This window comes from Panulirus ornatus, chromosome 14 (genome assembly GCF_036320965.1).
Source record: "Panulirus ornatus isolate Po-2019 chromosome 14, ASM3632096v1, whole genome shotgun sequence".
Classification (NCBI taxonomy): Eukaryota; Metazoa; Arthropoda; class Malacostraca; order Decapoda; family Palinuridae; genus Panulirus; species Panulirus ornatus.
This window is the reverse complement of record NC_092237.1, coordinates 10,178,456-10,203,159: the sequence shown is the minus strand read 5'-3', so window position 1 is coordinate 10,203,159 and position 24,704 is coordinate 10,178,456. Positions and strand designations below refer to the sequence as shown.

At 36.5% G+C, this 24,704-nt stretch overlaps 1 protein-coding gene across 2 annotated transcripts in view; it reads left to right on the top strand.

The window, feature by feature from the left end:
• The window catches only part of LOC139753298 (uncharacterized), a 46,127-nt gene extending 22,436 nt beyond the window's left edge, over positions 1-23,691 (top strand). For both annotated transcript variants that reach the window (XM_071669585.1, XM_071669586.1), the window contains 8 exons: positions 2,611-2,751; positions 4,650-4,787; positions 5,295-6,287; positions 14,379-14,498; positions 17,045-17,215; positions 18,034-18,153; positions 20,353-20,520; positions 21,470-23,691. In XM_071669585.1, coding sequence (XP_071525686.1) covers positions 2,611-2,751; positions 4,650-4,787; positions 5,295-6,287; positions 14,379-14,498; positions 17,045-17,215; positions 18,034-18,153; positions 20,353-20,520; positions 21,470-21,697 — 2,079 coding nt within the window. In that variant the 3' untranslated portion in view covers positions 21,698-23,691. The remainder of the gene's footprint in view (positions 1-2,610; positions 2,752-4,649; positions 4,788-5,294; positions 6,288-14,378; positions 14,499-17,044; positions 17,216-18,033; positions 18,154-20,352; positions 20,521-21,469) is intronic.
• The last annotated feature ends 1,013 nt before the right edge of the window (positions 23,692-24,704 follow it).

The following is a 24,704-nucleotide window of genomic DNA, read 5'->3' as shown; positions in this document are numbered from 1 at the left end:
ATCTCTGAAGAATCTGATTATTTAAATGAGACAGATGCCTAATGTTGTAGTCCTGCTCTAGCCCTTTGTTTGTGATATGAGGAAGGCTGATAACACCAGGCCTCTTTTAGGAATGCTCTTAAGAAATCCTATATGGGTTTTGGTATTGGTCTGCTGATTTTTTTTTTTTTTTGAAAACTTTTTAAAGCTTTTCCTTTAGGAGCTGAATGCTTCACTATCATTGTTTAAGTTAGACCTTTCAAAAGTTCCAGACAATTTTTAGTTTAAAATTTTTTTCTGGCACCTAGCTCTTGAATGTATCCTTTTGCAGACTAGTTCCTTATAGCACAAGAACAGTTTTTATTTTGATATGGTTTAAAAAACATTTCTTTTAGGTCTCTATATAGTACTTTTATCATCACTTCTTTGAAGAGTTCTTTTGGAGATTATCATATTTCCACATGTGAAATCTCTAGTAGTGAAATACATGCAGTGTCCATGCATTAACAGCCTTCTTTTTTATGATAACTTATGAATTAAGATAAACCAAACTCAAGATTCTTGGTTGAGTGTGAAACTATTGTGCAAATGTTAAGTATTAGAATACTTTTTTGTCATCAGGACTTAGAAGATTTCTCCAGAAGATTAGCACTTTTTGTCTAGTAAAATCTTTTTGTTGTATGGAAATCAGGGTTAACAAAGGGAACACTTACTTGTCTGCCCAGGAATCTATAAAGTTTCCTGTTGACAAGGAACTAGTTCAGCTTGGTTTTCATGTTATAACCCATGATTTTAAGAGGGTGACCACCTTAACCTTAGTCTAGACATGGTGAATCTACTCTGTGATGATGGGATTCCTTCAAAAATTGCTTTATCATGTGCCTGTGGATCACCTTTAAAAGCAATTTTTTAGCATTTTTATATGTGATCTTACCAAATAGTTTTTCATAAATCTTTCCTACTTCATGAGAGTATGCTCACATTGCTAACAAGACATGCAATAGAGGATCTGAGGCAGTGTCCCATGAATCCCCTAAAGTGTGTGGGTCAGTGACATCATCACTGTGGCATACAGATTAGTCTGATACTGGCAAACTGCCACTCCAGTGGATAGTGTGATAGGTGGGGAATGCTTGTGCTGCCTAACTAGATAGATAGGGTGTTAGAAGGTCCTAACCCCTTGAGTTTCTTAGAGAAATCTCATTGCTCTGAAGATGTAATATTTCTGGTCCTGAAGCAGAAACCCCATAATTGTAATTAAGATTAGTATCAAGGTCAGTGAGCTCATATACAGGTATTCCTAGTTAGTTAACTTTGAATGTTGTTAACATAGGATCTTTGAGAAATGTTGAGTCATGTTTGGCATTAACCAAAATCAATACTGAATTTCATGAAAGGAAAAAAATAGATTTTTCTTACAAATATGCCTTCCTTTATGCATTTATTTTTTTAAGTACCAGTACTTGTGCAGAACATGGCAGATTAAGCTTACCCATTAAAACATTGACCCACCAAGCATCTATGGAGGCTCATACATTAAGTTCTCAATTTGTAGGCTTACAGGTGGTGATGCAGAAGCTCAGAAAGGTAGATTTCCAGATTTGTCTGCAGATGATAAATCAGTCCCAGTGGATACTGTACAAGTAAAACTGGTAAAAGCTGATATTTATCATGGATGTCTTTGGTTAGAGACTGCAGCTGGTCTTAGAATCATGAACTCTTAGGCAGTAGGTGATGCTTTACTGCTGTCCATTTGTCCTACACCTCATCATCAGAGCTGTGTAATGTTGCGTAATCTGCTCGAGTTTAAGGGAGATCTCAGTTGTTTTCTAAGTGTTTGGATCTTTGTCATGTCTTATATGTTTAGCCTGTTGGATTTACTAATTGATTCCTTCCAGCATCTGCTGAATGTAATTGAGCAATTACTGTCTATAGTTCTCAGTTACTGTGCATTTTTCCTGCATTTCCATAGTAAGAGTAACAGATGCTGTTTTTCACCGTGAGAAGACATAATGCACTTATTATCCGCAAGGCAAACACATGAAACACAATCTTCAACAAGAACAGTTATGCTCAACAGCTGCCTTGGTAAAGTGTGAACATAAATTGACATTAGGAGAATCTCTGAGTGACCAGCAGGCCTTGCCATCTGTTGAAATAGAAATTTTAAAAAGTTCTTACCAACTTATTAGTCTTTTTTGTTAAGTGAGAATAAATAGATATAGAACAAAATCATGCTAATTGATGAACTGCAAAGTTACAAATTTTCTGACTATGTGGGGGATGGGGCTTGTCCAGCACTTTTCCATCAGATTGACATGAATCATGGTGTACATGATCCTTGGAGTTTCATAGGAACTCGGAGCCCAGTTTCTTTTCTTTCTGTTCATCAGACTAGCATGACTTACTGTTGTTTGTTTATTTCTTAGAAATAAGACTTCTTTATTACACTGCACAGATATATGTTTTATATGTTGCATGATCATACAGCTCTTGAAACCTTTTTTTTTTTTTTCCAGAAGCTTCACATACTCTCTGATAATTCTGTCGTAAGTTGCTTTATCCAAACATTTTATGTGCTTTCAAATTATGGTATGTACTGATATATGATACAGGTCATCTTATCAACAGGGCAAAGATGAGGAAGTGGCAAAGTTGTATAGTCAGATTGAAGACAGAGAAGTGGCTATGACAAGCAACACAAAACAGACTGACGAACTCAAATCTAAATGTGCCAATTACATGCAGAATATTCAAGCTCTTGAAGCTCAGGTAAGAATGTACTGTATAACAGAGTTTTTCATTTACTGTGTGAGTGCTTACTGATTTTTATTTCAAAAACTTCATGTTCTTCATTCTTTGCCTTCTTACTATTTCTTGGAAGGTTAAACTTCTTCAAAACTCTCTTTTCCTCATCAGCTTGCTTCCATAGATTTTTGCTTCTCTCTTTTTTACACTCTTTTTAGTGTAGATTCTGTGTCATAGATCTTTTTGGCAGCCACTGTTGATGCAGTCTTGAAGTACTCCACATTATGTAAACCTCAGCTTGTACCATTTTATTAATACCTTTCAGCTTCTGATTTAAGATTTTTTGAAAATAAAGTTTTCAGTTTGATTCCTTTGCTACTCAGTTTTTAATCTCCTTGCTACTCTATTCATATTTCTTGCCGTAGACCATAGAAAATATGAGGTTAACTTGAATATCATAGTCATTTGATTTGATAAGCCTACACCTAGCTATCTTTATCTCTAATGCCTGGTCCCTTCAGGAACTTCCTGAAGGGGTTGTTCATGGCAAATGAGTCTCCATAACTGGTGAACTCCTACACCTAGCACTATTGTAGAACTCACTCGCACAATGCACTGTATTTCTTCAAAGTTTCTTAATGATACACACCTTATCTCTTGTGTATCTATGCCATTACTGATATAGTTAACCTTCTTATGAAGCTATGATTCACATCACATACCCATCGATTTCACATTTCATCAGGGGTCATCTCTCTCCCACCCATCCATCTTCATGGCCTTACTTATATCCAGTTTTTCAGCTGCTCTTTGAAATTCTCTTTACAAACGAAATATCCGTAAGCTCCTCTTTTCTCTTACTTTGCATATGAAGCTGCGACAATCATGTTAAGTCTGTCACACCTGAATTTTCCAACTAAAAATGTCCTCACTTGCAATTTGCTCCCATTCCTAACTACCCAACTTATATCCAAAGGTCTTCACGTATCATCTTGCAGCTCCTTGCTCCTTCAGAAAGCTTGATATCTTTTCATTCTCTTTATTTCAGATTTTCAGTACTCCTTAACATTGTCACACACACCTAACATATGCAAAGTACTTTTTCTGAAAATATTTATCATTTCCCTCTGCTTATATTCATCATTCATAATCATATGTTCAACACATCACGTCAAATTTCTATATCTTGTCAGAGGCAGCTGCAGGGTTATCTCACATTTGAAGTAATATTCCTTTTTCTTGATCAAGTTAGTTTTGTCAGACTACAATATCCAGACTCGACCCCAGTGGGTGGCAAAAGGAATAATAGGAGACTAACTTCCCTGCTACCCAGACTCTGTCAAGTTTAGTTCCTAATTATCACATGTTCCTTACATTGACAAATATCCCAGAAAGTAAGATTTTACAGTGAAAACTTGAAAGAGTGTGATGAGCTAGTGATAATTCCAAAACACATTTCCTCGGAATAAAAGAAAGATTGCCTCTTAAGATAGTGAGCTTTGATGGAATCAAGATGTCATAAAACACAGAGAGCATTGCAGGCCTAAAGCTAATGGGTTGGCTTGAGTTGTGGATATGAGTTATGCAAAAATATCTTGCCTCATTTGAGAATAATGTTTTCTGCAATTAATCTAAATCAGTTTGCATGCTAGTGGGCCTGTGCTTTGGTAGAATGAACACCAAATTTCTTGCTTGTTTGTGCTGCCACTGATTTAAACCAAATAATGAAATTGACCCACTTGACTCATGAGAATTGAATATATAAAGATTAGGGACTGTTTCCTTTATATGTAGATATTTGAATATATAGGTTTTTAAAAAATTATGAGGTTTGTTTAAGAATGTAGGATATAGATTCATTGATAATATTTTGGTTGAATTTGCTTTTATTGTTCTAAGATATATGCTCTGTCCTTTTAAAGGTGTCAGAATTGAATATGAAGCATGCAGCCACTCAATCTGAATTGGAGACTTTGCGGGATCAAGTTCCATCTTTGCAGAGTAAGTTAAGTGAAACAGAAAATGAGAGAAGCCGCTTAACTCGGGAACTAAGTGAGAAAGTAAGTCTTTTACTTGTATTTATTCACAGAAAGAAAACTTATATTTTGATTTATTTCAATCTTGCTTTATAGTGACATGTAACTTTATCATATTTTTCCTTAACATGGTGTATTAAGAGACTTTGCATATGAAGATTAATTGGGATAATGTTGCAGGCAGTTGAAACATGTTTAGTATAGACTTCATGTTGCATTTATTTTATTTCTAATTTTTTTATACTCATTTTCTCTATATTATACATGCAATTCTAAAAAGTGTGCCCCATTTTCTTGTGTAAACATAATAAGGAAATCTAGTTTTTGATCAGAGAATGGAAACATTATTTTTTTATGTTGCTATGCCTTTGAGCAAATAAAAAACTATATATTTTGACATTGATTGGAATAATTTTGCAGAATTTTGTTTACAGTATGAATTTGATTTTGGAATGTTATTTTTCTTTAAGTTCTTAATAGCCAGTTGTAGTAGATAATCACAGGAGAAAGATAATTGTTTTTCATTTTCAGGTAGGTGAATTGGAGAGTTTGAAGGAAAAGGTGAATGATGCATCCAAAGAGGAAAGCGAAGTCTTGCAGAAAAAGTCAGAGCAAGTAGAAGAGTTAAGAAAAAGTCTGAGAGACACAGAACATGCTCGAAATACTGCTGAAAATGCCCTTGCTGGGAAAGCTGAAACTATTGAACAGTTAAACAATAAATTGGCAAATGCTGGTAATGCACTCAAAGATGCAAATTCAAAAACTACAATGTTGGAAGGTAATATGAGAGAGAAAGAGAAAGTTATTGAGGGATTGCAGGAAAAAGTTAAAGAAATTGATGTTTTAAAGATGGATTTATCCAAAGAAAGAGAAATTGTTAAAGTAAAAGACATTGAAATTTTAGAAATAAAGAAGAAAAATTCTGAAACTGAAGCCAAAAAGTTAGAAGCAGAAAGGACACTTCAAGATACTCAAGAAAACTTGAATAATGTGCAGGCAGCTTCCCAAGTTCTTAATAATGAGTTAGGATCTGTGAAAGAAGTTCTAAAGCAGAAAGCGCAAACTATAGAAGATTTGCAGACTAAACTCAAACTAGAATTGAATGAGAATGAAAATGTAAAGAGTAAACTTTCAGCTGCTCTTGTGGAGACAGATACTTTAAAAGAGAGTAATCAAAAGCTTCAGTCTGTCAATTCTACCTTAGACTCAGAGTTAAAAGCTGCACAAGCAAAGAATGCCAGCATTGACCTAGAACTCAAAAGATTAGCAGCTGAGAAAAGTCAGTTGCAGGAAAGTGTAGCATCTTTGGAAGGAAACAAATCCCACCTTGAAAACACTGTGAAAGAACAGTCTGCAAAATATTCTCAGCAAGTGCAAGAGCTTCAAGAAAATTGTGAGAGTATGAAAACTGAAAACAAAATGTTATCTGAGCAGGTGGTTACCATTTCCAGTGCTAAAGATGCTATAGAAAAAGCAAAAGACATAATGACACATGAAATCAAGACCATCAAAGGAGAATTACAGGTTTGTTTTTGTATTCATTGTTTGTAGTTATACTTAAAGTAATTTTTTTCATGTTATATATCTCATATTTTTTTATGACTTTTACAGTTATAGCTATGTCAACCACAGTTAGATCCTTAGTAGGTAACAAATTGAATCATGGTCTCAGAAAAGGGTGTAAACAGTTTAGAATATAAAAGTGATATGACAGTCATCTACAAATGCCCTAAGACTTCACTACTTAATGGTCCTGTCATTCCAGCATTCCAAAGCCCTATCAGTCACTTTTTGTCCACAGACCTTTGTCAAAGATCAACTTTCACTCTCATTATGAATTTGCAAAATATTTAAGTAGCAAATTTGTGTTTGGTCCATATGCTGCATGCAGGATTCATAAATTTTTATGTTTGTTTTTAAGCCATTTACTGTGACCTGCTGTAGATATAAAGATTCCTGTAAGTGTAGAGGGATTTCAGTGAATCAAAGGATTGATTATTTCTTATTTTGACTTTGGAAATTGGTTAAGTATACTTAAGTATGAATATGTACATGTCTATAAATGTATACGTCTGTGTATCTGTAGAAAGAGGGTCACTGTATTGTTGACTGGTTGGTAAGGTTATTTAATGTATGTATGACTCATGGTGAGGTGCCTGAGGATTTTAATGTATGTATGACTCATGGTGAGATGCCTGAGGATTGGCAGAATGCTTGCTTGCATAGTGCCATTGTACAAAGGCAAAGGGGATAAAAGTGAGTGCTCAAATTACAGAGGTGTAAGTTTGTTGAGTATTCATAGTAAATTATATGGGAGGGTATTGATTAAGAGGGTGAAGGCATGTACAGAGCATCAGACTGGGGAAGAGCAGTGTGGTTTCAGAAGTGGTAGAGGATGTGTGGATCAGGTGTTTGCCTTTGAAGAATGTATGTGAGAAATACTTAGAAAAGCAAATGGATTTGTATATAGCATTTATGGATCTAGAGAAGGCATATGATAGAGTTTATAGAGATGCTCTGTGGAAGGTATTAAGAATATATGGTGTGGGAGGCAAGTTGTTAGAAGCAGTGAAAAGTTTTTATCGAGGATGTAAGGCATGTGTACATGTAGGAAGAGAGGAAAGTGATTTGTTCTCAGTGAATGTAGGTTTGCGGCAGGGGTGTGTGATGTCTCCATGGTTGTTTAATTTGTTTATGGATGGGGTTGTTTGGGAGGTGAATACAAGAGTTTTGGAAAAGGGGGCAAGTATGCAGTCTGTTGTGGATGAGAGAGCTTGGGAAGTGAGTCAGTTGTTGTTTGCTGATGATACAGCGCTGGTGGCTGATTTGTGTGAGAAACTGCAGAAGCTGGTGACTGAGTTTGGTAAAGTGTGTGAAAGAAGAAAGCTAAGAGTAAATGTGAATAAGAGCAAGGTTTTTAGGTACAGTAGGGTTGAGGGACAAGTCAATTGGGAGGTAAGTTTGAATGGAAAAAACTGGAGGAAGTAAAGTGTTTTAGGTATCTGGGAGTGGATTTGGCAGCGGATGGAACCATGGAAGTGGAAGTGAATCATAGGGTGGGGGAGGGGGCGAAAGTTCTGGGAGCGTTGAAGAATGTGTGGAAGTCGAGAACATTATCTCGGAAAGCAAAAATGGGTATGTTTGAAGGAATAGTTGTTCCAACAATGTTATATGGTTGCAAGGCGTGGGCTATGGATAGAGTTGTGTGCAGGAGGGTGGATGTGCTGGAAATGAGATGTTTGAGGACAATATGTGGTGCGAGGTGGTTTGATCGAGTAAGTAACAATAGGGTAAGAGAGATGTGTGGTAATAAAAAGAGTGTGGTTGAGAGAGCAGAAGAGGGTGTGTTGAAATGGTTTGGTCACATGGAGAGAATGAGTGAGGAAAGATTGACCAAGAGGATATATGTGTCAGAGGTGGAGGGAACGAGGCGAAGTGGGAGACCAAATTGGAGGTGGAAAGATGGAGTGAAAAAGATTTTGAGTGATTGGGGCCTGAGCATTGCATGAGGATGTAAGGCGTGCAAGGAATAGAGTGAATTGGAACGATGTGGTATACCGGGGTTGACGTGCTGTCAATGGATTGAACCAGGGCATGTGAAGCGTCTGGGGTAAACCATGGAAAGTTCTGTGGGGCCTGGATGTGGAAAGGGAGCTGTGGTTTCGGTGCATTATTACATGACAGCTGGAGACTGAATGTGAACGAAAGTGGCCTTTGTTGTCTTTTCTTAGTGCTACCTCTCGCACATTGGGGGGGAAGGGGTGGTTATTTTCATGTGTGGCAAGGTGGCGATGGGAATGAATAAAGGCAGACAGTATGAAATATGTGCATGTGTATATATGTATATGTCTGTGTGTGTATATATATGTACACGTTGAGATGTATAGGTATGTATATTTGCGCGTGTGGATGTGTATGTATATACATGTGTATGTGGGTGGGTTGGGCCATTCTTTCGTCTGTTTCCTCGCACTACCTCGGTAACGTGGGAGACAGCGACAAAGCAAGATAATAATAATAATAATCTGTAGAAACCCTCCCCTCCTTGTATTTTAACTTTCTAAAAGGGGAAACAGAATAAGGAGTCACGTGGGGAGTGCTCATCCTCTTTGAAGGTTCAGATTGGGATGTCTAAATGTGTGTAGATGTAACCAAGATGAGAAAAAAGGAGAGACAGGTAGTATGTGTGAGGAAAGGAACCTGGATGTTTTGGCTCTGAGAGAAACGAAGCTCAAGGGTAAAGGGGAAGATTGGTTTGGGTATGTTTTGGGAGTAAAGTCAGGGGTTGGAGAGAGGACAAGAGCAAAGGAAGGAGTAGCACTACTCCTGAAACAGGAGTTGTGAGAGTATGTGATAGTGTGTAAGAAAGTAAACTCTAGATTGATGTGGGTAAAACTGAAGGTGGATGGAGAGAGGTGAGTGATTATTGGTGCCTATGCACCTGAGCATGAGAAGAAAGATCATGAGAGGCAAGTGTTTTGGGAGCAGCTGAGTGAGTGTGTTAGCTGTTTTGATGCATGAGACTGGGTTATAGTGATGGGAGATTTGAATGCAAAGGTGAGTAATGTGGCAGTTAAGGGAATAATTGGTGTACATGGGGTGATCAGTGTTGTAAATGGAAATGGTGAAGAGCTTGTAGGTTTGTGTGCTGAAAAAGGACTGGTGATTGGGAATACCTGGTTTAAAAAGAGAGATATACTTAAGTATACATATGTAAGTAGGAGAGATGGCCAGAGAGCATTATTAGATTATGTGTTAATTGATAGGCGCATGAAAGAGAGACTTTTGGATGTTAATGTATTAAGAGGTGCAACTCTAGGGATGTCTGATCATTATCTTGTGGAGGCGAAGGTGAAGATTTGTAGAGGTTTTCAGAAAAGAAGAGAAAATGTTGGGGTGAAGAGAGTGGTGAAAGTAAGTGAGCTTGGGAAGGGGACTTGTGTGAGGAAGTACCAGGAGAGACTGAGTGCAGATTGGAAAAAGGTGAGAGCAAAGGAGGTAAGGGGAGTGGGGGAGGAATGGGATGTATTTAGGGAAGCAGTGATGGCTTGCGCAAATGATGCTTGTGGCATGAGAAGCATGGGAGGTGGGCAGATTAGAAAGGCTGGTGAGTGGTGGGATGAAGAAGTAAGATTATTAGTGAAAGAAAAGAGAGAGGCATTTGGATTAGTTTTGCAGGGAAATAGTGCAAATGACAGGGAGATGTATAAAAGAAAGAGGCAGGAGGTCAAGAGAAGGGTGCAAGAGGTGAAAAAGAGGGCAAATGAGAGTTGGGGTGAGAGAGTATCATTAAGTTTTAGGGAGAATAAAAAGATATTTTGGAAGGAGGTAAATGAAGTGCATAAGACAAGAGAACAAATAGGAACACTGATGAAGGTGGCTAATGGGGAGGTAATAACAAGTAGTGGTGATGTGAGAAGGAGATGGAGTAAGTATTTTGAAGGTTTGTTGAATGTATTAGATGATAGAGTGGCAGATATAGGGTGTTTTGGTTGAGGTGGTGTGCGAAGTGAGAGGGTCAAGGAGAATGGTTTGGTAAACGGAGAAGAGGTAGTAAAAGCTTTGCGGAAGATGAAAGCCAGCGATGCAGTGGGTTTGGATGGTATTGCAGTGGAATTTATTAAAAAATGGGATGACTGTGTTGTTGACTGGTTGGTGAGGATATTCAACGAATGTATGGCTCATGGTGAAGTGCCAGAGGATTGGCGGAATGCATGCATAGTGCCATTGTACAAAGGCAAAGGGGATAAAGGTGAGTGTTCAAATTACAGAGGTATAAGTTTGTTGAGTATTCCTGGGAAATTATACGGGAGGGTATTGATTGACAGAGTGAAGGCATGTACAGAGCATCAGATTGGGGAAGAGCAGTGTGGTTTCAGAAGTGGTAGAGGATGTGTGGATCAGGTGTTTGCTTTGTAGAATGTATGTGAGAAATACTCAGAAAAGCAAATAGATTTGTATGTAGCATTTATGGATCTGGAGAAGGCATATGATAGAGTTGATAGAGATACTCTGTGGAAGGTATTAAGTGCATATGGTGTGTGAGGCAAGTTGATAGAAGCAACACATGCCTTACATCATCGATAAAAGCTTTTCACTGCTAAAATTTAATGATACTCTCTCACCCCAACTCTCATTTGCCCTCTTTTCACCTCTTGCACCTTATTATTATTATTATTATTATTATTATTATTATTATTATTATTATATTATTATTATTATTATTATTATTTTTTGCTTTGTCGCTGTCTCCCGTGTTAGCGAGGTAGCGATTATTATTATTATTATTATTATTATTATTATTATTATTTTTTTTTTTTTTTTTTTTCATACGATTCGCTATTTCCCGCATTTGCGAGGTAGCGTTAAGAACAGAGGACTGGGCCTTAGAGGGAAAATCCTCACCTGGCCCCCTTCTCTGTTCCTCTTTTGGAAAATTAAAAAAAAACGAGAGGGGAGGATTTCCAGCCACCCGCTCCCTCCCCTTTTAGTCGCCTTCTACGACACGCAGGGAATACGTGGGAAGTATTCTTTCTCCCCTATCCCCATTATTATTATTATTATTATTATTATTATTATTATCATGTTGATTTTGTGGTTTTTATTTTGGTTTATGCTTTTTATTATTTTTATTATTTTTTGCTTTGTCGCTGTCTCCCGCGTTAGCGAGGTAGCGATTATTATTATTATTATTATTATTATTATTATTATTATTATTATTATTATTATTATTATTATTATTATTATTATTATTATTATTATTATTATTATTATTATTATTATTATTATTATTATTATTATTATTGTTATGTTGATTTTGTGGTTTTTATTTTGGTTTATTCTTTTTAGTAGAGAAAGAGTTATAGACTAAGCCTTTTACTTACTTTCTGGCTCAGGAGTCCCTTCAGTCTTTATGAGGCTCCTGCAGTATTCAGGAAGCTGGCCACATCCACTGGTCTGAACCACAGGTCATAACTTCTTTTGATGTTGTGTGTGTGTGTGTGTGTGTGTGTGTGCAGAGAATGCAGGGCAGTTGAGTAGTAAGTGCTCAGCTCTTAGAATGTATTGAGATAATTTTTGTATTGTTGTTGTGATGGATGATATCTTGAGTATAAACAGGAGAGTGTAACTTGTGTTTGTTTGGGGAGTGTAGTTTCTGTTGGATGCATTTAATACTTGTGAGGTTATTTCATTGTATATATCTTTTTCAGTGTTATATAGTTGGGGTGGGGATATCTGTGAGTTGAGTGTGCTGAAGTGTGGGGTAGGAGTAAGCTTTTTATTTCTGCTTGGTGGTTGGTGGTTAGTTATAGAGTGGTTTAGGTGGGAGGGGTCTAGTGCTGTTTCATGGAAATGACTGCCAGACATGTTGAGGTGGGACTATATGGAGAGAAACTTTGTATCATTGCGTAGGTGTTGTGAGTTTATGGCTGTTAGGTAGCTAGTGCTTGTTCTAGGTGCACTATTTTGTAAGGTTTGCAGCTTTGTTATATTTTGAGAGGGGTGGAAGATCAGGCAGGCAAGGCATAGTTTAAAGTGTAGTAAATGAATTGTTTGTTTTTAATGTTGGGGGGATTCTTTTTTTTGCTCAAATCTGTTTCCACTTAGTGTTCTGAGGGCTTTATACATTAGTGTATTAGTGTTGCTTTTGTGTTGGTATTGATGTGAGGAGTGAATGTCATGTCTGTGTCGTATTTGATGGATCCGTGTTTCGGCTGTTTTAGCCCCTTCACTCCTCCAGATGGATATTTATGAGAGCTGGGTAACTTTATCCGTAAGTTTACACCTCAAGTTTTGTAGCTCTGTTTCTGGGCTGCCTGTTAAGCCTAGGTAGAAGGCTAGGTGGCAGTGTGCAATAATTTCCCCCAGCAGTCAGTCATTTTCATTCCATGCCAGTGACAGCACATTCTCATAAGTTTTCTAGAACAGAATTGAGTAGCTTTTCGTTAGATTTAGAGGATGAGGCAGATGATCTCGAATTACTTGACAATGGTGATCTGTCTTCAGATCGTGTGGAGAATGATTGTATGGACACAGGCTCTCAGAGAAGTGAAAGTTGATCAGAATGAGGCATGGGGTGTTTCTGGCAAAAGTTAAGACAGTTGTGACAGTGCCCATATGACCTTGACAACATTATAGCTAATTGGTGCCGCTGGTAATTTTACAAACTTTTATAACTTTGTTGTCTATCAATCTATATGTCTGATGGCCGTTCCCTCCAGGAATTCCCATCAAAGGGGTGGCCACAGCAAAAGATTCTTCACATATCCTTGTCATTACAGGTCTCCCTAGCATACTGTCAAGAAAAAATTATCAGTGAATAACACCGATTAAAATTGGAAAAGATCTGTTACATTAGGTAAAATAAGATAATTATGAGTAATCCATTTTTGTTGTAGAGTAGTCAATAGAATATTGGCACTGTCATCTCTTGACATTCAGTCATTACTCCCACACTTTTTAGTGAATTAAGCTGCATCATTATCAGAATTTCCTCACATAATAAGAGTGAAATCACTGAATGAAATACATCCCTGAGGTTTTTTCATTTTTATATGAATATCTGTATAATTGTAAGTAACATCAAATAAATCGTTTTTAAACAACTTGAAAAACGCATTGCTGGAAACATAAGTGAGGACTTCAAGGGTGTGAAGTTTTTGTAGTTTGTATAATAGAACATCAATGCTGCTAATGTATTTTTGCTATCAAATTAGTTACAAGTGTCAAGGATTTTTTTTTCTCAAGTCTCAGAATCCAGATACAGTATTTCCTGATTATTGAGTGTGCCCTGAGTGATAGGGCTGTGCCCAGCATGAAGATAGTTGTCACAAAATTGTAAAAAGATTTAAAGTTTTCAGATGCTTTATGAATGTTTCAAGTAGTAACTTATGTTACATAATTTGTAAATTTATGTGTTTAGGTAGATTTACTAAACTTGTGGTGAATTGAAAAAAAGGTTTAGTGTAGCTCTATCATTATGGCGTATTTGGTTCTGTTGTTGTTGTTGCATATTCAGTAGAATAACTTGCCTGGTCATGATCTCCTTGTATCTGCCTCATACTGAGTGGGCTTTATAAAACTTTTTTGTATTTCCTGAAAATCATTTGACATAGTTGACTTATTTAGCCTACTCTGTTGTGTCGGTTACATGCTTATCGTCGCTGGTATTAAGCCCTCAATTGGGGAAAAGGTTGTAAGTTAGTTGTATGCTTTGTGACTTAGGAGGGAAACTTGCCCATATAGTTAAAGAAAATTGACAACAGAAAGTGACACACAAGAAAACTGACAACATTAAGTAACACACTCAGTTCCCCAATTAACCATTTTATCCTGTACACCTTCCATACGCAGATGTGATACAATGCTTCCTCCAGTTTTATGCTTATCATGTATAGATTAGTTGGATTTTTCTTTCTTTGGTAAAGGCAGTTACAACTTTTAGTGCCAGATTCAATGCTATAGAGTATAATTGCCATATGTACATACACTTTGTAAGTGTCACCCTAAAAGCCATGTATTAGTCTCACTGAGAATATTTTGAAACATATGAAAATATTTTCCAGAATATTTGTCTTTACAGATATATCTTTAATTGAATTATTTTTTAAACAGGAAGCAGGGACGAAATGTAAGGAACTTCAGGACCAATCAGAGAAGTCCAAAATGGACATAGTCACACTCTCTGAAGACAAAGTAAAATTAGAAGAAACCATAAGGGATCTGCAAGAGAAGGTAAGCTAAAGAGAGTAGAAATTTTTGTTATTTTTGACATCACTAGAACAGTAGATATTAAATTGAAATAGATTTTCTTTCTGCCTATCTGTAGTCATCACCATTCTCAGTTTTGCTTGATGGATCAGATATATACAATCTCGAACATCATTCAAACACATTCTGCCCATACCTAGTGTGTTGAATTGAAAGTTGGACTCAACATTTGAAAACTGCTACTTACTTTTTTCACTTTGCACACTATATTCAATGAGACCAGTATCTCCAAGTTGTACCACCTCCATACACAAAATGCTTCTATTGCATATCATCCCCAACCATTCCTTTAGCATCTTCTTTTGAAGTGTTCCTAACCATAATCGATTCTTACTACTTCTGTTTCTTTCTTCCTCAATCTCCCTTTCTCCTTGTACTTTCCACTGTATTGCTACATATCTTTTTTACCAGTCTCATCTGCCATACATTCTACACAACCAAACCATTATAAAAGACTTTCATTCTTTTGCCTTTTTTTGTCGGCTTCTCACAACTTTCTCTCCTTTTTATTGTTCATGTTATCCATTCTTATAATTCTGTTCATTCTATGCAACTTATACATCGTCCCTGCTCTTATTATTCACCTGACCTATGGTGTGAACACTTGGGTTTCAAATCCATACATTAGCTCTAGGACAAATACTCTACTCGTTGCAAGCTTCTTCCACACTATGCTTAAATTTTCCAGTTTGCTGGAGCTTTTAGCGTACCCAGAATTTTTCTCCATTGCATGACTCTTCTTTCAACTTCAGCTTTTAGCTTTTCCAGTACCATCCCATTAAACTCCACTCCCAAATATTTAAACTCATTCTCACCTTCCAGTTCTCCATCTTGCAAGCTGAAATTTCATTTTGATCTCCCATCCCTTTAAAAAACTGGTATCTTACTTTTATTCTTTTAACTTTAACATCCTCCTCCTACTTAGTATCCTTCATCCAGTGCACCATTCTTTCTAAATCTTCCACTGATTTAGCTAACATTACAGTATCATTTGCATACAACAGTAGCTGTCTTCTTTCAGTTTCTCCATGGTTAAAAAGTATTACACTATAGTCTCCCCTCCTTGCATGCATCTCAGTCAGTTCCTCATCTATGGAAATGTTAAATAACTATGGTGACATTACAAAATTGTGATATGCTACCACATTCATCTCCAACTCCTGACGTACTATTCTCCATATACACTACTTTAGTTATAAAAGTTTTCAATGGTATTCATAAGTCTTCCATACATACCACATAGAATCAAATTTCCTTATAAAAGAGCTCTTCTATTCATTTTGTCATTTACCTTTTCTAAGTCCATAAGTGTTGCACACAGTAAAAAGTCAAGGTTGGAGATTTTTTTAGAACTGGATTTATTACTTATTTATGATTAATTCCAAAGGTGTTACTTGATCCTACTGGCCAGTGGTTACACTGCAAGTGAAATGTCACTTTTGGTGAGGCTGTGCGATAGTCTATTGAAGAAAGGAGTACAGTCTCGATCTAGGTAAAGAACTGCTCACTCCAGAAGAGTCCATCATTTACTTTCTGTTGAGAGTAATGCAGCCTTGGAGCTGCAGGAGCTCTTGGAAAAGAGGTCTTGGAGTAACACCAGGATGCTTTCATTGGAGCAGTCCTGGGGTAGGTATAGATGAAAAATTAAGATTGATTCCTTTTATTAGCTAGAGAGTGATGGATATTGCTTCATTTTTTCTTTAAAACTTATGATTAATTACAGTTGTACTTATGTAAAGAGATCACTGTGGGTGGGATGTGAAACAATAGGCTATTACTGTTTTATATTTATGTTCACTTTTTGATAGTTTTGTTTGGGTACACTATGATACTATCTATTTGTCTATATCTCAGACACCCATTTCTTTTGAGGGGGTGGTCACAGCATGTATTTGTAATCAGTGAACTCCAGCGCTACTTCTTAGCCTTTAGCGCCTCACCTTTAACAGGCCACTAGCACAATGTTTTCAGAGGTTTCTACCTAGTGTTCTTACTGACTACTTTTACCTATTGTGTGTACCTAATGATCCTGCCTAATGTTACAACCTACTTCTACCTAATGCTCCCACCTGATTTTTCTTCCTTCTGCTTTGACTTAATATTTCTACCTTATGCCCCTGTCTAATGTTCCTGTGTACTACTTCTATCTATTGCTCCTACAATTTTGCCAAAAGGCAGGGCTAGCACATAGTGCTCACTGCAGAAAAATCTAGTAATGAAGAATAAGTTTTGTGAGTTCAGTGTTGTCAAGTGTTATGTGTGACACGGAGAGATAGTATGTTTGTGGACAGAATGCCAGCAGTCCACATGTGTGTGAGGCAGAAAGAAAAGACAGCTACCTTGGTCAGAGGAGTGCAGCTTGACAACCACTGAAGTGCTGGCTCACTATGCAACTGTCACTAACCCTCTCGAAACCTCTGATAACTTTTGCCCAGCTGGATCACTGAAGAAGTTGTAGGATAAGATATGAATTAGTTATAATCCTTGTTGAAATTGCACTTGTCTTTCAGTTAAATGAGGAGATGACCATGAGATCTGTGTTGTCTGGACAGCACACAGTGGAATTGGCAGCTGAGCGCCAGGAACGGGACCAGGCAGAGTCTCAGCTATTAACACTTAAAGAATCTGTATCCAAGATGGAGATAGAGCAGAAGAAACAAACTGAAGCACACATGTCAGAGGTTAGTTGGAATCACGTATATCCATGTGTTTTAAGGATAAAGGGATCAAAGGTTATGTTTCACCAAAATAGATTTACAATGGGGGAAGGTCATTTGGCATGGATAGTACTTTTAGATAAAATGCCAAAGATGGAAGTGTTGTTAAAGGGCCTGTAGTCATCCCATGTGGAAAAATATAACATGAGAAATGCTGTAACACTAGAAATATTCTATCCTTCTCAACTATTTCATAGTTAAATAGCTTTATAATCAAAACAGTTAATTATCCTATGTTTAAATCTCTCCTCATTTACTGCACTAACTAAACCAAACTCCAGATTATTATGAGATTTATACAAAATTTTGTGTTCTTTGCACACTGGGGCTCCTGAGCTGTGGAACAACCTCAATAGCTTATATTACTTTTACCATGTTTATCAGATCGTTATTCTAAGTTGCCCTCTGCAAAAATTTTTACTTAAAACATTGGGGCAAAACTACAAAGAAAGGTCCCTATTCAGCCTTGATGTGGTTTCTCTCTGTGGTTGGAGCCTCAAACTGAGGGGTATAGAAAAAGTGCAAAACTGTAAACTTTGAAATGTGAAACTGTATCAAAAGTAAGCAGTGTCAATAATAAAACAATAAGATATGAGTTAACGAATTTTTCCCCTTGAGAACTTTTTTTAATTCTGTTTTTGATATATAGTGTACAATTCTTCCTTTTTATGTTGTATGACATAAAATCTCTCCCATCTTATATGTTTTAAAAGGCACGCATGTTAGCAGCTCTTTTGTCATTAGTGAATACCTTGATTCTGTCTAATATACTAGTTTTTCAGGTAACAAATTTAGATAAACAACTTGAGGCTAAAAGAGAAAAAGTAGTGGAGCTAGAGGGACGGATGGCCACACTGGAAGCTGAAATTGCTGGACTGGCTGGGGACAGGCTGGAGCTTGAGGTGTGTATCTAAGTAATAATAACTGTAATGCACATTCTTAACTTAGTTTTCATTGATGATCAAGAAATGAAAGTTATTACTTTCTTTCAGAATTGAATTTATTCTCATAAACTTTTTTTCATTATCTTCAGCTATGTTACTGTTTATATAAGGTAGATCAGAAACATACAGACTTTCATCTCATTCATAGTTATCCTGTTGTTTAAAAGAATGAAAGCATCCACACTGCTATGACATTTCTAAATTATTCTCTTATTATGCTAATTTAGTTCAAGGGAGATTGACAGTTCACTTACACAGACATCTGACACAGAATGCCTGTACTGTGTATGGCAATTGTTTGATACTTAGACATCCTCTTCTGAAATACATCATATCTAAGAATTCACTCTGTAACTGTCCATCACATTCCACATTTGCAATTGATCTGTTCCTATACTTTCACTCCTAAAATCATAGATCTTTATCAATCCATAATCTGTTAAACATCTTACGTGGCCATACCAGCATAGAAATCTTTCATATGTCTTTTTTGATATTTCTTTCCATTATCAAATCATATTTTGTTGTGTTTATCCTTCCCTAATTCAAACTTTGTTGATGATGATATTTTGTTGCTGCTGGTCTTATTTTTCATGTCATGGTTTATGGTTTCACATCCTTTTGTTTGGGCTAGGATATGCACTCCATCATTCATGTATATGGATGAAGGCAGCACATTTTTATTTATTTATTATACTTTGTCGCTGTCTCCCGCGTTTGCGAGGTAGCGTAAGGAAACAGACGAAAGAAATGGCCCAACCCCCCCATACACATGTATATACATACGTCCACACACGCAAATATACATACCTACACAGCTTTCCATGGTTTACCCCAGACGCTTCACATGCCCTGCTTCAATCCACTGACAGCACGTCAACCCCGGTATACCACACCGCTCCAATTCACTCTATTCCTTGCCCTCCTTTCACCCTCCTGCATGTTCAGGCCCCGATCACACAAGATCTTTTTCACTCCATCTTTCCACCTCCAATTTGGTCTCCCTCTTCTCCTTGTTCCCTCCACCTCCGACACATATATCCTCTTGGTCAATCTTTCCTCACTCATCTTCTCCATGTGCCCAAACCACTTCAAAACACCCTCTTCTGCTCTCTCAACCACACTCTTTTTATTTCCACACATCTCTCTTACCCTTACATTACTTACTCGATCAAACCACCTCACACCACATATTGTCCATAGACATCTCATTTCCAGCACATCCACCCTCCTGCGCACAACTCTATCCATAGCCCATGCCTCACAACCATACAACATTGTTGGAACCACTATTCCTTCAAACATACCCATTTTTGCTTTCCGAGATAATGTTCTCGACTTCCAAACATTCTTCAAGGCTCCCAGAATTTTCGCCCCCTCCCCACCCTATGTGTGTGTGTGTGTGTGTGTGTGTGTGTTCACTATTTCCCATATGTAGCAGGTAGTATCCAGAACAGATATTGATCCTTAGAGGATAGAAGAAGGGTCTTAATTTTTGTGTGTCCTTATCACTTTTAAGACAAAACAATACAAGCCATAATGTTTTGATTAATAGCTTGGCCGTGGTTTTTCGATGTAACTTTATTGACCTTTGAATATGTATTGAATCCTAGATTTTAGTGTTATATGCATGAAAATCACACAAAGAAACTAAAATCTTGATATTCATGAACAAAAATACAAATGTCTTCTTCGTTGATTCTGTAGTGAAGTGATGGTAGTGATTTCTGCAGAATTTTAGCTCTGGAATCAAAATAAACAATACTCTTTCTTTGACCCTATAAAATCAAAATGAGGGCCATCATTCTGAAAGACATTTGAGAAAGCTGTATGGTAAACTGTATTAAATGACAATATATGCTTGCCAAGTTTCAGGTCGAGTGGCCTTAGTTTATTGGAATGATGCACAGGATGTAATAGATGGAAGAAGAAAAGCAATAAGGAAAGTGATTAGTGTTTCCCTTCCCATGGGTTGGAGATTAAAGAATTATCGTCCATGCATAGCTTGGTCAACTAGGTCAGCTCGTTGAAGGTGTTTCTAATATAATTTTGAGATCATCTTCCTGAAGGTATCATAAGGTTAATATCTTGTTACTTGATTTGCGGGAACCTACATAGCAGAAAGTGACCAGTAACAGTCTGGCTTAAATCCCAAAGGTTAGAGTAGAAGCAGCGGCAGAGGAGCAGAGAGGCCTTGTGGAGCGCTGTGTAACAGCAGAATCAGAAGTAGAGCGGTTACAAGGGCAGCTGACACAACTCAGACGTAAATTAGATGATTCAACTGCTGCTCTTCATGAACTTGGGAGAGAGAATCAAAATTTGCAGGTATGTTTGAGATAATACTGTTTTGATTATATGTTTTGATTATATGGAAAAGGGTGAGAAGTGAGCCCCAGACTGATGTGGGTAAAAATGAAAGTGGATTATGAGAGACAAGTGATTAGTGTTTAAGCACCTGACCTTGAGAGGAATGAGGAAGAGAGATGAGTGTCTTAGGAGGAGCTGAGTGAATGTGTAAGTAGTTTTGGTGTGAGAGATAGGTCATTAGTTGTGGTTGATTTGCATGCAAGAGTGGTTAATATAGCAGATGAGGGTATAATTGATGGGGTATTCAGTGGTGTTATTGAATATGGTGATCTACTTATGGAATCGTTTGCTGAAAAAGAATGGTGACTGGAAATACCTGTTGAAATAGAGGGACATACATAAGTATCAGTGGGTGAGTGGGGTAGATGGTAAGTGGGGATTGTTGGATCATGTACTCACTGATGTGAATGAGCTGAGAGGGGCAGCTTGTGGGATGTCTAATCTTTGTGGAGTTGAGGGTGAATATTTTCAGAAGCCATCAGATGAGTCTTAATTATGCTTGTGGTGGATAACATATGAAGCTTGGTGTGAAAAACAGGAATGGAAATCACAAAGTTGGGACATTGGGAACTAATGTAATGGCATGAACTTTCAAGGTTTGAGAGTGGGCTGAAACATACTTAATGAAGTTATTTGCAAAACAGTTACTACAGTATGCATCAATACTGGCAGATATTTGGAAATTATGGATGCAAGAACTTTTTTGGTGAGTTAAATGCTAGAGAATAGAGCCTTTCCTTTATCAGGAAATGCATGGTATTCTGAATTTTTTTGAGAGTATTCTTTATAGACCACCATACTCTTGAAAATGTACTGTGCTGTTTATTCAGAATATGTCAGTTTTATTTTTTGCAGAAGATGCGAGTGAAATTTAAAACTTATTTCCATATATGTTCTTTATATCCAGATGGAAGCCACGAAATTAGCTGGGAGAAAGTGGGCAGATGATTCGGAGGTGCCAAACTGCAATAGCTGCAACAAGACCTTCTCCATGACTATACGACGCCATCACTGTCGTAACTGTGGGCAAATATTTTGTAATGATTGCTCTAGTAAGCAGGCACCATTAGAGGCTAACAAAAAGTCTGTTAGAGTTTGTGATAGTTGTTACAATGAATTGACATCAAAGTTGTAGAGAGTTACTTTAGGGAAATAAGTTTAAAAAGGTGTCAAAGTAGCATTAATGGGGTAATGTTGATAGGATTATATTGGGCCTCAGCTTTAGCTTTTTAAGCTTCATTGTTCTGAAACCATGAATATATGGTTGCTTCTTTATGATTTTATATTATAATTACTTTTAAAGTTGTGGCTTCAACTAATTAATTAATTACAGGCTGTTGGACCAGCATGCACATTTAGGTTTAAGAATCTACATTTGATGAATATGTTTATATAGGTTTCCTTTTTATTTTGTGATTTGAATTAGAGTTTCGTAAATGGAAGAGACATAAAACTGGAGTTTATAGTTGTCAGTGTTTGTATATTCTCTCACCTGCAGGAGAGCCTAGAATTTATTGGACTGACTGAGAATCCTCTTTAGTTCTGCCTTTTGTAGGTTCACAGTAAAACCTCTTAAAACTATAATAGCTGAAGAGGCTTGACAAAATATGATTCAGAATTCATGCCAAGGTTTTCATAGCCAAGCATGGATGAATACATGCCTGTTCAGTTAGTCTTGATTCATTCATATTAATCTTACCTAGACATATATTAATTTTGATCTTATATATTAACTGTAAAATGTAATCTTTGTCTTTAAGGGTCTAAAATAAATCATGCTATAACAATAGCTACCTTGTGTGGAAGGAAATAGGTGTTATAAGGCATGTCACTTTGTTATCTTTTGAATGATAAATTTGTGTGGACTCATCTTCTGTTGTTCTGTGTTTGTACATACAGGAAGAAAAGTATCTTTCCACTTTTTGTGTGAAACAATATGACACCATGGATGAAGGATTTTGGGAAATGCCCATTGGTCTACCTCACATTGGTAGCCCTGCTGTCATGATATTGTAATATATTGATTGTTAGCAACATTTCCTGTTATTTGCTAAATTAAATATTTTATTTATTTCATATTTCAGTAGAAAAACTAATATGTGGGGCTATCATGATTATTAGGAAATTTGCCCAGTTCACACCTGCCAACTTTATCTGGACAACATGAGTTGCATTGATCTTTTCAAAATTCATTGGGCCCATCCAGGGAGATACTTTTTTACCTTGTGCACATCTCCACTTTGTGGTTGACTGCTTTTCATTCTGACAAGGTATTTGTATACATTCCTGCCACTAATGAGAGTTCTCCACACTAAGGGATTCAGAATAGTGTGATTTGGTAAACTATATTTATTGTATGAACATAATTCAAGTTAGCTGGCTTCCTGCAACACATGAATGAACCATCCTTTTCTGATAGTATTTAGAGGTTTTACTGTATTTTAAAATTAATTTGTATTTTCAGAAAAAATCAAACAGTGTTGATTAAAGTATATTCCTTCATTCATTATCATATTTACAGAAATTTAAAGTGTATGATAGCAAACAAAGATTCTTATAAGAAATCCAGTTTGTATTTAATTCAGTTTTTCATTATTAGATGCATTAGCATTTTGTGTTTCTTGCATTGACCTTTTTTATCCGAAACATACAAAATATAATTTATATGTTGAAGTCAGAGTCATAGATAGCTAATTTTAGGAAATGCACAAATCTCTCAATTGTAAGAAAGCAAATGAATCATCCCTTGAGCATCTTGCACCATTGTCTCATACTTTTAGAAGTCCAGAGACTGTTTGTTGATCATGCTGTCTCTGTTGCCTTTTAGAGTATGGTGTTTCGTTGCTCTCATAGGACATTTTTACACAAAGAGTTTGTTAGTTTTCATGCTGTTAAACATGCATATGTAGAAATTATTACAAAGTCTTTTAAACTGTAAAAAAGTGTAGGAATGTCATGAAACATGTATTAAATAATTGATGAAGAACATTATGAGACTTTGGGAGAAGATTAGAAAACTGATTTCAGTTCTTAGTTATATATAGTTTCAAAACAGTATCCAAAGTTTGTGGTACGCCCTTTTATTGTTTTCAAGGTTCAGTATTAATATGGAGAATTTCAGTAGAATTAATGAAAGGTAACAGGTTCTTCATCAATTATATTTGGTTGATGTACACAAGGCCCCATTTCCTAGATATAATGACATCAGGTAACAGCCACATCTCTTGCTGTGCTGTAAGATATCAGGGATTGTAAATATGTAATGTTTCATGTGCAGTATACCTGACATGTACAAAAATGTAGGAAAAGAAAGTCAACAAAAATTTGCTTGCCTGGGACTGCAATTGGGTTAATATTGAATTATTCAGTACAGTAGGGCACATAGTAAGTGCATCTTTTGTTTAGGTTCATTAGGTATAGTCTTTTCAGGATGTTGCTGTTCTTATCTGAAAGGCCTCAGCAGTCTTTCATATTTATGAGAATTATAAACTCATTCTTAAATTTATTGAGCATTTCCCTTTGTCTCTTAATTCTTATATCATACTTATGTTCACAAATGAGAGGTGATGATTGCTGAATTGTAGATTATATAAAACAAATATTCTATGTATATCTTTTTTATTTGGTAATATCTTTCATGCCATTATTCATACATCTGTGTATAGAGTATATCTTTTTTATTTGGTAATATCTTTCATGCCTTTATTCATACATCTGTGTTAGTTATACTTTACAGCTGTCCATCTAATCAGTATTTTGTTAATTTTCATATTTAGATCATGAAATAGGGTCTTTTGCATTCTTTTATTGTCTCATTTGGTGACTTTCTCTTTGGCTCAGAAGACAAACTGATGACTGTTGAGATCATATTAGTGGAGATGCACTTAATTACTGATATAGGAAGTGTAATCCAATAAAAAGACAATGGTTTAAGTGCCTCAGCAAGATATGTGTAAATGAATGTATCAAATTCTTTTGTGTACATTTCTGAAATAGTCTTTTCTTGAAATTAGAAAGAAGCAATGGATTCATGGAGGGTGAAACATAATTAATAAGTGAAGTTGTGTATGTGATATTTGGTCATTTGAATAATTGGTTGCTAATTATGGATAATAATTATGCTTATTCTGGGGTATTTAAAG